We start from the raw sequence: 16,627 nt of genomic DNA, 5'->3' as shown, positions 1-16,627 counted from the left end.
AAAAAAAAAGAAACGAAAGAAAAACCAAACAATGCCATCTCAATATAACAACAATAAAAGCCACAAAGTTCGGTATGACACTATTTAATGGTACGTATCTCTGAAGTTTCCTTTAAAATCTTCAAAATTGCAAGATTTTACGATTTTTTAGATCACATAACAACAACAATAACAACCGGTTACCTTCAAAAATTTCAGGATGGCTTGCAAATCCTGGCGGTAAGAGGTTAAAGCCAATCGAAGAAATTTCTCAGGAAGAGCTTCATGCCTGCCTTTATGTTTTTACGAATTTACGAGGACTTCAGATGGTTCATCTATGAAATCCGTACGAGCGGCGGCCATAATGTTCGTTTCCGTCGCTCGGCACCACTCAGCGAAACATTTGCACTAACGTGCACAGCTCTTACGCTTCTCAAATAAGCTTGAAGTTCAAAAAATTGCACTGAATGCTTGTCTCAGTGAGGTTGTACCCCGTACACTTGGACGTGCCTAAAGTGTTTTAAATCGTCCGCGAGGAATTTAGTTCAGCATGATAAAAGCCGTCCTTGCCCTGATCTCTTCCTTCGCTCGGCACCACACAGCAGAACATTTGCTCAAATGTGCACAACTATTACGCTTCTCGATGAGCTGGAACTTCAAAAGCACTTGAATGCTGGTCTCAGAAAGGTTATAATTCGTACATTTAAACGTTTCTTGAATTTTAGATGTCCGGCTGTGTCCGATTTTCTTCGCTTTCGATTTTTCATTCAACTCCGTTTGCAAAGCGCTGCGCGTGTCATGTGATCATCAGGTTTCGCGCGCTTTGGTCGGAGTTTGCCTCAACATCCGGTCGTTTAAACTTGAAAGAAATTTTTTCTTAAAATATAAAAATTCGGTAAACTTCAACAGCAATGTCCAAACGCGGAGAATTTAATAAAACAATTATTCCATTCGCGCTTGTTGGATATGAGATTAGTTATAGCCAACTCGGCGCTTCGCGCCTCGTTGGCTATTTACCATCTCATATCCAACGCGCGCTCATGGAATAATTGTTAATTATTATTATCATCATCATTATTATTATTATTATTATTATTATTATTATTATTATTATTATTATTATTATTATTATTATTATTATTATTATTATTATTATTATTATAATGGAATGATAACTTAATTATTTACAAGAATAAAATCTACTAGATACAGCTTGATTCTATTAAAACCTGAGTGATTTCACAGTTTGCTGTCATAAAATTGTAAAATATCAACATCTTATATATAAAAGCTAATCTATATGGTTTTGGTTCAGAAGATAAAAGAACAATTTTCACTGATAATAATAATAATAATAATAATAATAATAATAATAATAATAATAATAAAAATCATAACAAAAAAATAAATCGTGTGGTACCACTTGTGATCAAATATAAACAGGGCTAATAACTGAGAAAAAAAGTGATTTATTGAAGTAGATCTACACCACGCACAGTGGGTGGTTGAGACTAATGTCGGAAACCGGATATTAGCGTCACGCAATACCAAATTACACGCGCAAACTGGTCACACTTCACCTATCTGTCTATATTTAGCGACAATGGAATGTGCACAATGTACACCGTGAACTTGATTGACATGTAGCTTGAATGATGCGAATGACTTTGACGAGTATCAAGTAACAAGCAAAAAAGGATTTGTGCGATCGAGTGTTAGAGTCCGAAGGAGACTGTGACTGCATGTGAGTGTTTTGTACTGTTAACCGAACCTGAAGGGTATTAAAGAACGTATGCAGTCCTCTTGAAAGTGGAGTGACATATTTTGTACAACTAATAGATCTAGATCTAGAAAACATTATTTAAAAACTATACAGTCCTATCCATCCCTTAGTAATGGACAATCAAGAGTATTCTAATGTTGCAATACAATATCCAAAATAGACAGACACTTGAAATACTTATACTTTTAAAGTGAAAATCCACTCAGAAAAGTTGCCAATAGATATGTGTTCCATTGAAATGCAATAAAAACGACATGCTACGTGAAAAATCTAGAATAAAAGAGTTGTTTTCTTATATATAAACGTATTTTACAAATCGGTCCGTTGTGTAAACACCGCTTTACGATTACGATATTCTTTTTCACAAACTTTCCAGCAAAGTCTGTACGTTTCTGGATGAAACCCACCGCAGTGCAGTGGAACTACAATGTATCTACTCTGTTGTTCTTGTCCAATGGTGCGCGGAGCCTCCATATGAAAATTCCTTTGCAAACTTTGTAAATGTACCTCGGACAGCCTCAAACCAGAATGGTAAGGGCCAAAGGACGACTTTTCGAGGATCATTTTCTTCCTTGAAGTTTTCCATTTGGCAAAACAAACTCCCCTATAACTAACATAAATTGCTTTTTGCAGACTTTGTAGCGCAAAGTTATTCTGTCTCAATTAATGAGTCAATTGACCTTGCTAGGTGAGTAACATTGAACTGTTTATCCCTTGTTAGCGCTAATCGTGTTTTCGCGAAAGGAACGTAATTGAACAAGGTATTTAAACCCTAGCGTAGGGTGTTTTACTTGTGGACTAGCAGTTATCGGCCTTCCAGGAACAGGGGCCTGGTTGTTGAAGTCTAATAATATGTCACAAGCAGTTATAGTCTTGCTACCGACTGCCGCACTCTCTGCTGCTTCTTGTCTCTCCCCAGTGCTCCTGGTATTTCTAGCATTTCTAGCACTGTGTGTCTGTGCCACTGGTAATTCGTTCTTCTTCCGCTTTCTCTAACTCGCCAAGACGCGAAGGTCCAGCAAGTTTGTACAATAGTGGATCTACTTTTGTAAATTTGGCCGCTAATGGTCTCTTTGTCGCTCCCCAGTGCTTCTAGTATTTCTAGCATTTCTAGCACTGTGTGTCTGTACCACTGGTAATTCGTTCTTCTTCCGCTTTCTCTAATTCGCCAAGACGCGATTGCCCAGCAGGTTTGTGTAATAGTAGATCTTTGGTAACCTTTCCAAGTTTTTCTTTCTCCACTTCGCCAAGACGCGATTGCCCAGCAGGTTTGTGTAATAGTAGATCTTTGGTAACCTTTCCAAGTTTTTCTTTCTCCACTTCGCCACGACGCAATGGCCCAGCAGGTTTATGTAATAGTAGATCTTTGGTAACCGTCCCAAGCTTTTCTTTCTCCACTTCGCCAAGACGCGAAGGCCCAGCAGGTTTGTGTAATAGTGGATCTCCTTTTGTAGATTTGGCTGTAAATGCTCTCTTTACCTCGCCATAATGCCTAGGCTTAAAAGGTTTGTGTAATAGTGGATCTTCTAAAGATTGTTCCGCTGGTGCATACCCTTTCTGGTACATTGAGCCTTGCGCGTTTTTCTTCAAGCAACATCTTCACGAGAGTCTCATTACTTTCGCTGATAGCAAGATCGAGTGGGGTTTTGCCAATGAAGTTCCGTAGGTTAATGTCGCATTCTGATTGAATTAGCAACTGAAAGATGTTGATAAATTCTCTACGGGCGCATACATGAAGTGGTGCATCTCCGAACCGGTCTCTAATGTTCACATTCGCATTGTTTTTAAGCAACAGCTTGACGAGACTTTCATAATTTCTCTTAACTGCAATATGAAGTGGTGTATCTCCATCCCGGTCTTTAATATTCACATCCACGTTGTTTTCAAGCAACAGCTTGACGAGAGTTTCATCATTTCTCTTAACTGCAATATGAAGTGGAGTATTTCCCGCCCTGTCTTGAATGTTCACATACGCATTGTTTTCAAGCAAACGCTTGACGCCAGTTTCATCATTTTTCTCAACTGCAATATGAAGTGGGGTTTTGTCATCTTTGTTCCTTAAGTTGATGCTACATCTTGACTCAATTAGTAATTGAGAAATGTTTAAAAATCCTCCACGTGCAGATACATGAAGTGGCGCATCACCCTCATTGTCTTCAATGTTCACATCCGCATTGTTTTTAAGCAACAGCTTGACGAGAGTTTCATCATTTCTCTTAACTGCAATATGAAGTGGGGTTTTGCCATCTTTGTTCCTTAAGTTGATGCTACATCTTGACTCAATTAGTAATTGAGAAATGTTTAAAAATCCTCCACGTGCAGATACATGAAGTGGTGCAACACCCTCATGGTCTTCAATGTTCACATTCGCGTTGTTTTTAAGCAACAGCTTGAGGAGAGTTTCATCATTTCTCTTAACTGCAATATGAAGAGGTGTATCTCCCATCTCGCTTTGAATATTCACATCCGCATTGTTTTCAAGCAACAGCTTAACGAGAGTTTCATCATTTCTCTCAACTGCAATATGAAGTGGTGTCTCTTCATACCAGTCTTCAGCGTTCACATCCGCGTTGTTTTCAAGCAACAGCTTGACGAGACTTTCATAATTTCTCTTAACTGCAATATGAAGTGGTGTATCTTCATCCAAGTCTTCAATGTTCACATACGCATTGTTTTCAAGCAACAGCTTGACGAGACTTTCATAATTTCTCTTAACTGCAATATGAAGTGGTGTATCTTCATCCAAGTCTTCAATGTTCACATCCGCGTTGTTTTCGAGCAACAGCTTGACGACAGTTTTATCATTTCCCTTAACTGCAATATGAAGTGGAGTATTTCCCGCCCTGTCTTGAATGTTCACATACGCATTGTTTTCAAGCAAACGCTTGACGCCAGTTTCATCATTTTTCTCAACTGCAATATGAAGTGGGGTTTTGCCATCTTTGTTCCTTAAGTTGATGCTACATCTTGACTCAATAAGTAATTGAGAAATGTTTAAAAATCCTCCACGTGCAGATACATGAAGTGGCGCATCACCCTCATTGTCTTGGACGTTCATATCCGCGCTGTTTTTAAGCAACAGCTTGACGAGAGTTTCATCGTTTTTCTCGACTGTAAGATGAAGCGGGGTTTTGCTATGTTTGTCCCCCAGGTTGATGTTGCATCCTGACTTAATAAGCAAATGGATTATGTGAAAGAGGCCTTGATGAACTGACAACAGCAATGGTGTGCATCCGTCAGTGTTTGCGATAATCGCATTAGCTGCATGCTCCAAAAGCAGGCGAGTGGCCATGTAGTTGTTAGAATAAGCCGCCAACAACAAAGGTGCTGCTTTATCATCGGTTCTTTGAGCATTAACGTCCGCACCTAGATCAATCAGGGTCTTGATCAACGTACTTGAAGATGATTGACTTGCCCACAAAAGAGGTGTACAATTGCTTTCTGCTGGGATATTGATATCTATGCCGTCATGCAACACAAGCTCTACGACCTTTTCTGCATCGTCGCTGTTGACCCACCAGTGTAGCTCACTTAGCGTTTTGACTTTCTCGACCATGCCTTGGTAAAGTTTGTTAATACCAACATGACATGGACTACTCCTTTCCAGACTTGACAAAATTTCAGTAGCAGATTTTCCAGAAAACGCGTTAGCGTCGTTTTCTGTTGTTTCAACATTCATCTCTTTCACGAAGTCATCGAGAAGGACACTTGCTTTCGAAACGATGCTATAGTCCGCTTCTAAGACAGCCGCCTGCAGCAGGTTAAAACCCGACCGTCTGTCCACGTTAAGGATGGCCTTGCGCGCTAATACCTTCAGACTGGACTACAATTTAAAAAATGTAAAAAGTTTTAAGATGAATTTTGTTATTTAATGCATTGGTTACTTTCCTCTTATTGATCTTCTTATCGGTCGGTTTTCACATCAAAATAACCAAATGGATAAATCGTTTAAATCGAAAACCATATTGCAGTCAGAAAGACTGAATTACATATCTTATTAACATGGATAAATAAGTCCATAAATGAACACCTAAATAAATAAGTAAATAAATATATAAATGAATAAGTTGGTTACTGTCTAAATTTTCCCAAGGTAGCTCCAGAAAAATCGACAGAAAGTGACTTACCGGTCGCTGAAAACTTGGAGTTGCGCTATTCTCCCGTAGCAACTGCACTATGGATCGGTGATTTTGGCGTTCAGCTTTCTGAAGAGCTGTGCGTTGAAACTAAAACAGAAAGATTACAAGGTCAATATACATACCCTCTATAATTGAAATACTAACACAATATTTAGCCACACAAATGTGACCCTTTCAGATCTGTATTCAGGGAAATTTGGTCAGTATGTGAAAAAACATGTATCTTTAAGTCTTTAACGTTAGTGACAACTCACTTCTACAGAGACTAGTAATTACAATTAAACACGTTCTGAAGAGCTTCGTTAATTAGCAAGAATGAAGTGTTTTTCCCATTTTACGTCACATCCCCAGGACGTCTAGATGTTCCCGGACGGCGGATGTGGGTGCTTGCGGTCTCCTTTTAACCTCTTTGCTAACGGTCTAGATGTCTCTCCGGTGTAGTCTTGTTTGCAGATGTCACACTCGATATCATTTACCATATCACAGACCTTGCCCGTCTTCGGCGTATGTTTGGACCAGCAGGGACTTAAAGTGTGTTCTTCGGTCTACTGTAGGTGGAAATACCGTACTTCTTAAAGACGCAAGACAAGTGTTCTGTCAATCTGCTGGTACAAGGGAGGTCTACAGGGAAAATTTTATCCCCTGCCCTGCATTTTTTCTCCTCCTTCCGGACATTATATGGAACGAGTCCTCGACGGTGAAGCATATTTTCACACAGCACGTTATATCTTGCTTTTACACGTTTACTTATATGGAGTTTGAAAGGCCCACCTCTCAAACCATTGGCTCCGAGGGCCTTCTAAAATGTTCACGATCCTGTTCTCTGTCTTCTTTCTCAGTGACCAGGATTTCGGCTTTGTTCAATTAAATGTGGAAAACTGACCTCTTGTGTTGTATGTGATGATTGGAGTGGAAGTTAAGATTCTGCAACTGGTCGGTGTGACTGGGTGTCCTGTGGACAGTGGTCTTGATGCTCACGTCATCTTCCACATGGATCTGGGTATCCTCGAAAACCAAGACTCCCTCCCTATCCATTTCTATGGTAAATTGTATGTGCGGGTTGATGCTGTTCAGGTGTTCAGTGAAGTACTCAGTGTTGAAACAGTGCAACCCAGTGTTTAGTTGTAATTTCTAGTCTCCGGAGACAAGAATTAACTTTATTTCTTATGCAATAATTTAGCTTTTTCACCAAACTCACCCTGTCTACAGCATTGACATTTGCACCATGTTCTAACAACAGTCTGACAACAGATTCCTGTCCATACCAACAGGCAAGGTGAAGAGGCGTCAGAGAAAACTGGCAAAAATAAAGACAGCGCAGAAAAAATTACATGGTGTTTCGCAATGGCTGTATTTGATTGCAATCAGAAAGCAGATTTACAACAGACTAAACTGCAAAAGGTCATATAACCAGTCCGTGGTTAAACCCATGGTATAAAGGCGTGATTGGCTTGTAACTCTCCTAGAAAATAGTACAACAAAAAACAGCACAATAGCACCACAACAATCCTAAGAACAATAGCACAATCAGAATGATGTATCATTCCAGAAAGTGACACAGGCATACTCGGAAAAAAAATCCGAGTGCACCTATCAGGGGTCGAAAGTTCAGATGCTCTACCACTGAGCTACAGGAGACTCGTGGGAGCTAAGGCCATTAAACTAGGTTCATGGGACAAACATCCTGCATACTGTTAGGATTTGAATTTCGAACATGTGGTATATAAAATAAATGTGATGTTATATTTTAAGCCTGGTGAAGGAATGAGAATGATGTATTATTCCAGTCACTGACTGGAATAATACATCATTCTCATTCACTCACCAGGCTTGAAATATAACATCACATTTATTTCAATAGCACAATCCTAAGAACAATAGCAGCTGCTACAAAATAAAAACAATTATAAGGTTACGAGAGCCGCTACATGTATACTACTGTTTTTTCCTAAGTTGTGTGCGTCATTAGAATTATCCATTTCATTAAATGCAGGTTTTCCACACAAACAATACATTTAAATACAAAACAGCTAGTACACCATGCAATGCAATGCTACACGATACAATTCAACGCAACACAACGCGATGCAAAACAATACAACTAATAAGAATGGGTACACGTTAATCTCCACAAATGGAATAGATTTCAAACCTGGTCTCTTTGGTCCACATTTTCACCACTATCAAGAAGCATTTTGACAGTTTCAGAAAGTCCACTGATCGACGCTTTGTGCAGAGCACTTCTGGATGCCTGTTGATAAAAACCCATCGACCTTCGAGTGATAATTACTCCGGGAATACATGATGATAATACCCTTCAAAGCGGAACTGTCACGGGGAGTTTGCTGTATTTTGGCCAAAACTGGTAAAATAGTTGACGAAAAGCCTCTTTGCTTTCAATAAAATTGCTTTAGAATACCGGGAAGAAAATATTAAGGGATTTCTCCAAGGAAGAACGACCTATAATAAGTTCTTAGCGACTTCTCTGAAAGACACAAGAAGAACTTGAAAAAGCTGGACAAGCTTTTCAAGTTGCAGTCCACTTCTATCCTAGCCACCCGCAGCTAAACATAGTAATTATTAATAATAGTTTCTGTGCACCAAAAGGGATATTGTTAACAACACTGGACCATTGTTTCAACGATTCAAATATGCTTTTCGGCCACTCAAAGAAACACTAAAATAGGTGATACTGCCCTTTTAAGACAATGAGTTTATGATAAACTTTAGCAGTTTGGCCTGAAAATCATTAACTGTGGGTTGTTGGAAACTGATCAGAGTATTTCTGTTGAGGGCTTGGTTAAGAAGTAATTGAGTGATTTTGTCAGTATTTAAGATTCCGGTTTGTGGCAATAGGGAAATTGCCTTGGTAGCGATTAATTGGCAGACACAAGAGGCCTTTTATGATGGTTGCTGTGATTTTTTGTCGTGAGTTCTTTTTCTTCTTCAATGCAGAAGCAAAGGCCATCCTATGTTTTCCATCTTTTAAAGTAACCAGCGCAGTAAATTGTCACGTGAAGAGCTTTAGAAACCTTCAACCTCAAATAAATTGACCTTAAATTGTTGAGAATATCGTATTACATGTATTTCAAGCAGACCTCGAAAACCTCAAAACCATATTTCAATTAACAGACAAAACAGGATTTTATCAGCTTTAGATCCACCTTTAATTTTCTCGCCCGCAAATATTGTGGAATTCGTAACGTTGTCTGCTTGCCCATAATTTCACAAAGGTGAATCTCTACTCCTGCCCAATAGCAGCAACCCAACCACGTCACAATAAAAGTCCAAAATGGCGACAGGAGGGAAAAATGGACAATAGTATATCCACGTTTTGCACCTTAAAGTGTTCGTGCAATTTGTTCAGATAAAATTTGAAATGAGGCGTTATTTCCATAGATTTAAGGCCAATTACTTTAAAGACTGGAGGTTGCCATTATAATGTGCCCTACATTGTCTCTTTTGAAATTCAATGTAACTCATTCATTTGAAGACTAACTCGTCCTTGACATTAAGGTCCTAGTAATGTAAAAATTTATGTATACATATACCAACTCTACACTTACCTTGGCCTTTTCTGCTCTAATCATCCAGTTCGTAACCTGTTTCCCATCCTACAAACAGGGTAAAGAAAAGGAAGAGACATCACCATGCTAAATTCTCTTAAAATTTACGTGACATAAACAAATACATCATTCGCCCGAATGAAGCAATGTTTAACACCTCTTGACATCCATACAACAAAGCAGGTAACTGCTAACATGACTGTGGTTTTCAATTCCTCGTGTAACACCTCTGCCAAAGGGTCCCCTGCGCATGCATATATTCACTACCATCGGTTTCTCATGGTGTCCAGCAAAAGTGAAATAGTTCTACCTTCTGAAATTCGCCAGCCTGTCGTGAATCCACTCCTGCTGGATCAGTGTGTTCAGGCAGAAAGCCACTGCTACTTGCTTCCCCTGGTTAGATAACAATAAATTGCCAGTCAGTCCGTTGAATTGTACAAAATGAGATAGTCGAATTGGTAAATTCTGTATTGCATTGAATTCGATTGACTATGGCCACTATGGCGATATAACAAAAGAAAGAATGATCGTACATTTCAAGCTCGGTAATGAAACAACTAAGATGCATTATCGAAGGGCAAAGAAGGATGTTCTACTAAAGGAACTTAAATTTGGTGTGTCCGATCTCTACCATGATCTATGACATCAGATTCTAAATTCCATCATCAGTTTCAATTTTGATTTTGAATTTTGAAATTAAATCTACTGCAGTGCTACCATACGTCAAAGGGTTATCAGAGGCTCTTCGCCGTTGCCTACAACAGCAAGGCATACGGACAGTTTTCAGATCTGACACAACACTTAGATCACACCTAGTGCGACCTAAGGACACTGTCGACCCTGCAAAACAAGACGGAGTAGTCTACAAGATTCCCTGTGAGTGTGGCAAGGTCTATATTGCAGAGACGGGAAGATCTATGCATGAAAGGATTAAGGAACACGATAGAGACATACGGCTTGCTCGAACCCAATCCTCCGCCGTTTCAGAACACAGCAATGCGACGGGCCACTATCCGCTCTGGGATGAGGTTAAGTTTATTGACCGAGACCCACATTGGTACACCCGTAGGGTTAAAGAGGCTATTCACATAAGGCTTCACCCTGACAACATCAATAGGGATAATGGAATTGAAATTCCGGAAGCATGGATGCCCACGATCAAACTACACAGCAACCGATCAGTACCAAGGCGGACGGCCGAGGGAACAATTTCTACTCTGAACGACGAGGATCGAAAGCCTCCAATCAACAACAGCCTAAGAGAGGATCGAAACGCACCAATCAACACAAACCAAGGTGCTACTTATACTGTCACGCAATCAGTCGACACCATCGCCTGATGAAGACCAGCAGTATAGCGGTCGAAACGTCGCGATCCACATCTTTGTGACTCAATCGTGAGACAAACGATTAACTCATCTATCATTTTAAACCACGATGACAAACACCTTTCATAATATTGACCTGAAATATGGGCGCACAGCCCTAAGGTTGATTCGTCGACACGAGCGTTGCTCACGCAAGCTCGCGCGATATGCTAACCACCTCACCTTTCTTATAAGGTGCGTAAGGAACCACGTTGTTCCTAGAGACCTTCGGGTCCGTTCGCCAGTTCCAACCAAAGGCGGTCACAGAGTAGCCGAACTAGCATCCTTGAGATTGCTAAGAGAGAGAATCAGACTAGCTCAGAGGGCTAAGGGAAATGCGATGCAAGATAGCCACTCTCCAGCGAAGAGTATAACAGCCACTCTTTCGCCTAAAGATGCTTCTGAGATACTTGAAAAGATCAGTTGCAACACAAAACGACTGTTTAATAAGACCAGAGACAGACAGATACGAAAGTTCGATAACCTGTTGATCGAGAAACAGTCTTCTGTTTCTACGACTAGAACACCTCATGTTGACAGAACACCTCAAGTTGACAAATCCAAATGGGTTATCAACTTATCCTCCAGGTCCTTAAGCGACGCTGAGGTATCTTTACTACAGAAAGGGTTAAATTTTGCTGTAACACCTACAAGCATCCCAGCCACTGAGATAGTTGCCAAGGTTGAATCTGCAATAAGACCACTTGACGCAGAACAGGCAGACACTGTCAGGAGAAACGTAAACTCTATCCTCCAGAAGGCTAAGCCTCCTGAACCTAATATCCCCAGGGAGATGAAACAAGCTCTCAAAGGTTTAAAAGAGGATAAGAACATTATGATTCTCCCGGCAGACAAAGGTCGTGCCAGTGTAGTGCTAGACAAAAACACCTATGACGATAAACTGAAAGCACTGATTGAGAAGGGTCCATACCGACTTCTTAATAAAGACCCAACGGACCGTTTGAGCCGAAAGTTGACTGAAAAGCTTCTGAACCTGAAGCGAGGTGGGCACCTGAGAGAGTCCGTATATAATAAGATCAGGCCCAAACATAAGCAACCACCTAGAATCTATGGCCTTCCTTAGATACACAAGGTAAATACACCTCTGAGACCTATAGTTTCTTGTGTGAACACCTTTGCTTATGATCTGTCTTCCTACCTAGTCGATGTGTTATCTCCCTTAACAGGGAAATCAGAGTATACAGTTAACAACTCAGCTCATTTCGTGTCCACTATCAACGGTGAGAGGGTACTAGAGAGCGAGATCATGGTGTCTTTTGACGTAGAATCACTGTTCACAAACGTACCTATCGAAGGCGCCGTACAGGCCGCGTTACGGAAACTAGAAGCTGACCCGTGTCTTGCTAACCGCACGACTTTAACACCTGCACAGATTGCGGACCTCTTGGATTTTGTTCTAAGATCCACATACTTCCAGTATGATGGATTAATTTACGAGCAACAAGAGGGAGCAGCCATGGGGTGCCCAGTATCCGCTGTCATAGCTAACCTCTACATGGAGGATTTTGAAGAACAAGCTTTGACTTCTACGCCTTGTATGCCTAAGATTTGGAAACGCTATGTGGATGACACCTTTACCATCTTGAGTCGAGACAAAGTTGACATTTTCCTGCAACACCTCAATAGTCAACAACCAACGATCCGCTTCACTATGGAAACTGAGACCAACAACACCATACCCTTTCTTGACACGTTGGTAACTAGAGATTCGGATGGCTACCTCTCTACCAGTGTTTACAGAAAGCCTACACACACTGACCAATACCTAGCGTATGAGTCACACCACCCGCAATCTGTAAAACGCGGTATTGTCAAGTGCCTGTACGATAGATCGAAACACCTCATAACTAAACCATCAGTTATCTCGCAAGAAAAGAAACACCTCTCATCAGTTCTTGTTTCTAACGGTTATCCGTTTTCGTTTGTGAAAAACATTACGAAAACAAAGAAACAAACAGCCACAAAAGAACCAGCGCCTGAAATTAAATCTACTGCGGTGCTACCATACGTCAAAGGGTTATCAGAGGCTCTTCGCCGTTGCCTACAACAGCAAGGCATACGGACAGTTTTCAGATCTGACACAACACTTAGATCACACCTAGTGCGACCAAAGGACATTGTCGACCCTGCAAAACAAGACGGAGTAGTCTACAAGATTCCCTGTGAGTGTGGCAAGGTCTATATTGGAGAGACGGGAAGATCTATGCATGAAAGGATTAAGGAACACGATAGAGACATACGGCTTGCTCGAACACAATCCTCCGCCGTTTCAGAACACAGCAATGCGACGGGCCACTATCCGCTCTGGGATGAGGTTAAGTTTATTGACCGAGACCCACATTGGTACACCCGTAGGGTTAAAGAGGCTATTCACATAAGGCTTCACCCTGACAACATCAATAGGGATAATGGAATTGAAATTCCGGAAGCATGGATGCCCACGATCAAACTACACAGCAACCGATCAGTACCAAGGCGGACGGCCGAGGGAACAATTTCTACTCTGAACGACGAGGATCGAAAGCCTCCAATCAACAACAGCCTAAGAGAGGATCGAAACGCACCAATCAACACAAACCAAGGTGCTACTTATACTGTCACGCAATCAGTCGACACCATCACCTGATGAAGACCAGCAGTATAGCGGTCGAAACGTCGCGATCCACATCTTTGTGACTCAATCGTGAGACAAACGATTAACTCATCTATCAGATGTATGTAGTTTTTACGTTATTGTACCTTTAAGTAACTTTTACTTTTTGTAAATACACAACCCCTTGATCATAATCTTATACTTTAATGACTAATCGTGTATATTTAAGAATTGATTGATTAGTTGACCGCTGGTTGATTATCATAGAACAAGCGTGGGTTAAAATATTCTGTGTCCTCTACGGGAATCAAGTTACCTGGGAACTTCTGTTCACCAGTCCGAAGTTCTAATCGCTAAGCTACTAGAAGACTAACACCTATTTCAATTAGGTTCATTCATGTACTCTTACCAAAACCGTACCCTTCCTTTAAAATTTGACAGTAAATTCACCTTACAAAAAGAAATTCATTCGTATCATACAAGAAACTCTCATTTACATCGTTTGCCTCTTTGTCGAACTAACATCAAACAATTTTCCGTTTTTTACCAGGGACCTAAATTTTACAACTCCTTGTGTACCGAAATCGTCAACTCGTCCTCCTCTATCTCCTTTAAGAAAGCACTTAAGGCGTTTTTCTATAATAACTATTAGTAATTTTCATTTTCTTGTAGCTTTTCTTTTCGTAATATATCCTTCCGTTTGACATTGTAATTGTATCCGTCGTCATGTTCTTATCTTCTTTTTTGACTTCATCTTGTAAAATAATAACTGAGGAGACCTAATTAAGGACGGTGCCTACTATTGTTACTGCACATACGTTCTGCGCATCTTGAGATACTCGGGTGTCCTATGGGTGGTGCCTACTAATACAGGAATATTTTTGCGCGGTTTAAAACTATACGGAGAAAGCAGAACTTAGCAAATACTTTTGGTATCTCATAAGAAAATTGGGGGTAACCGTGCATTTTTCAGAGATAATTAAGCTTCAATTTAGGAAAAAATCCCACACGTTGCTTTATATTTTGGCGGTTTTTAGAGATATTATTGCTTAGTTATCTCTGAAAAATGCATGGTTACCCCCAATTTTCTTTTTGGATTCCAATAGCCCTTGCCAAGATCTGCTTTTCCCGCATAGTCATAAACCGGACAAAAATACTTCGGTATCAGTAAGCACCGTCCTTAATATAAGCTTCATAGTTTCCTTTAGGTCTCCTCGCCATTGTTACATCTATCTTTTTCTTTTTTTTTTTGTTTTGTTTACATTGTGTTTGTGGTGCGGCAAAATAAATCAATAAGACTTGAAGATTGAGCACTAGACTAATAACCCTCTTTTACAAATCTTTTGGACTCATATTTTTTTTTCAGAAACTTACGTGACATTTCCATGATTGCCTTCTTGCACATGAAATAGTTCTCTTCTGATATCGTTGTCGTTAATTTCACAGTTTCCAAGTTCAACTTTCGTTTAAGTTCGTCGGTGACCAGGAACCGCTCAGCTACTTCATTCAGGTGACCAGAACAATAGTCACTCCACAAACTCTCAAGGCTTTCCAGAGTAGGACATTGAACAATAATTTCCAAACAGCCCAGATTAAGTGCCTTTACAAGTACATTGTGAGAGTCTTCTAGTTGCTTGAAAAACCCACTCACTCCTTCGTGTGGCTTGTTACTTGGACAAAGCGTATTGTGTTTCATGTAGAGATCTATGAGTTGTTTAAATTGCTCATTAAACATCTTCTCCTGCTCTGCATTTAGATTTCGCGTTGTGACTTTAAGCTTCAGTGACATAGTACCTGAAAATCAAAAAAAGGTAACTTAGAAGTTAAAACTTGATTCACCAATCAAACCCATTCGAGAACAAAACGAATACGAAATTGTGCTGCATTGCTAAAATTGTTCTTTAAAACAGTAACGGTTAGAAATGATCAAAAAGTTATACAGCTGTAGTTAACTTTATTCCGAGACCTTTGTACATTGCATGTCCACAACAAATCATTGTGTAAATTCTACTCAAAGCTAGACGAGGTTTCTGATATGCTTCACTAACCATCAACTTCACTCAAGGGTAACGCTTCATAAACTCCCTTTTCTTCTCCAGGTGGAGATTGTTGCTCTAAGGCCCGAGGTCCAAAAACTGTGTGCGGTGTGGATGCAGCTGACTGCTGCACAACAAGTGGCTCAACTCTTGGCAAAATTGGCCGTACTACAGCAAAGGTGAATTCTCAATGCTGTCGCGTAAATTTTATGTGTGTATGGACGTGAATTTAATTGGCGTTTACAAGTATGTTAAGTTTAAGAAGAGATGTATGAAAGGATTGTGGAAAGTCTCAACAACGCAAAAGCGAGGGAACATCGATATGGACATAAAATCGTAAACTGTTTCTTATTGTTTGCGATCAATCGGCGACGATTTTTGTGCACGAGATACGTTGTGACGAATCAGAGGCAAGTAAAAGTAATGAAAATGGCGTCCTAGTATGATTGTGCCAATGACGAGGATACCGCTCAAAACAGTGTCAGAATTTGATGAATAACATTAGGGAATACCCCGCCATAAATGACAGGAAATCTAAGGATTTTAAACACAAGAATAAGAAGGCCAATACTTGGAAGGAAGTGGCGTCAAGAGGAAGACGACGTTGAGCACGACGCATAAACCTTCTGTTTACAAGCGCCATCTTTGATTTTCGCGTCCTTTTTCACGATGTCACGAGATGAGGTTGGGTAAAGCAACCACGCATATAGAAAACAGAATCGTAAACACAATCGCAATAAGTGAAGGTGTTTGCAATCGGGTTTTCGCAAACCATTTGCGACTGTTTGCAACGTTGTTACGTGCATATGGAAACCAGGCTTTAACTTTACTGACGTTCGTAAAGCCAAAGTTTAAGCGGCAGTAGAAATCCACCTTAATGGACCAAATGAATCATTTGATAACGCACACCTGACTAGGCTAATCTCACAATTTACAACCATGTTTCCTTGTCATAACACTCCGTTTAGGGACCCTTTTTATATTTATGTTAAAATCTGTTCATCAGGATATTTTTATATTCATGAGGCTCTCCTAAGAAATCAAAATTTTGACACACTCGAACTTCACTCTGTCACCACCATAAGGAATCATGCATCTCTCATCAGCGGCCAAAAATACCAAAATTTTATCAGACAAGCTAAA

General features: G+C 40.2%; 2 protein-coding genes across 2 annotated transcripts; one reads left to right on the top strand and one right to left on the bottom strand.

Annotated features, from left to right (window-relative positions):
- Nucleotides 1-1,443: 1,443 nt before the first annotated feature.
- Nucleotides 1,444-15,634, bottom strand: LOC146455511 (uncharacterized). Its single transcript, XM_085094184.1, has 8 exons — nucleotides 15,497-15,634; nucleotides 14,823-15,242; nucleotides 9,778-9,860; nucleotides 9,468-9,515; nucleotides 8,054-8,152; nucleotides 7,100-7,198; nucleotides 5,890-5,988; nucleotides 1,444-5,585 (listed from the first exon to the last, which is right to left on the bottom strand). The coding sequence occupies exons 2-8, from the start codon at nucleotides 15,235-15,237 to the stop codon at nucleotides 3,261-3,263; spliced, it is 3,168 nt and encodes a 1,055-aa protein (XP_084950310.1). The 5' UTR covers nucleotides 15,238-15,242; nucleotides 15,497-15,634; the 3' UTR covers nucleotides 1,444-3,260.
- Nucleotides 10,180-11,952, top strand: LOC146455512 (uncharacterized). The gene has a single exon (XM_085094274.1). The coding sequence runs from the start codon at nucleotides 10,905-10,907 to the stop codon at nucleotides 11,916-11,918; it is 1,014 nt and encodes a 337-aa protein (XP_084950400.1). The 5' UTR covers nucleotides 10,180-10,904; the 3' UTR covers nucleotides 11,919-11,952.
- Nucleotides 15,635-16,627: the final 993 nt, after the last annotated feature.

Source organism: Pavona decussata, unplaced genomic scaffold (genome assembly GCF_977016875.1).
Source record: "Pavona decussata unplaced genomic scaffold, jaPavDecu1.1 SCAFFOLD_273, whole genome shotgun sequence".
Lineage (NCBI taxonomy): Eukaryota > Metazoa > Cnidaria > Anthozoa > Scleractinia > Agariciidae > Pavona > Pavona decussata.
The sequence above is the reverse complement of the archived record's forward strand: the minus strand, read 5'-3'. Positions and strand labels throughout refer to the sequence as shown.

Bases quoted from the DNA above. Each gene is read 5' to 3' on its own strand.
- LOC146455512 (XM_085094274.1), top strand. From the start codon at position 10,905: ATGACAAACACCTTTCATAATATTGACCTGAAATATGGGCGCACAGCC.
- LOC146455511 (XM_085094184.1), bottom strand. From the start codon at position 15,237: ATGTCACTGAAGCTTAAAGTCACAACGCGAAATCTAAATGCAGAGCAG. The intron at 9,861-14,822 runs GTAAGTTTCTGA...TTATCTAACCAG, and splicing joins GGCAATCATGGAAATGTCAC to GGGAAGCAAGTAGCAGTGGC. The intron at 8,153-9,467 runs GTAAGTGTAGAG...TTTTATCAACAG, and splicing joins TTAGAGCAGAAAAGGCCAAG to GCATCCAGAAGTGCTCTGCA.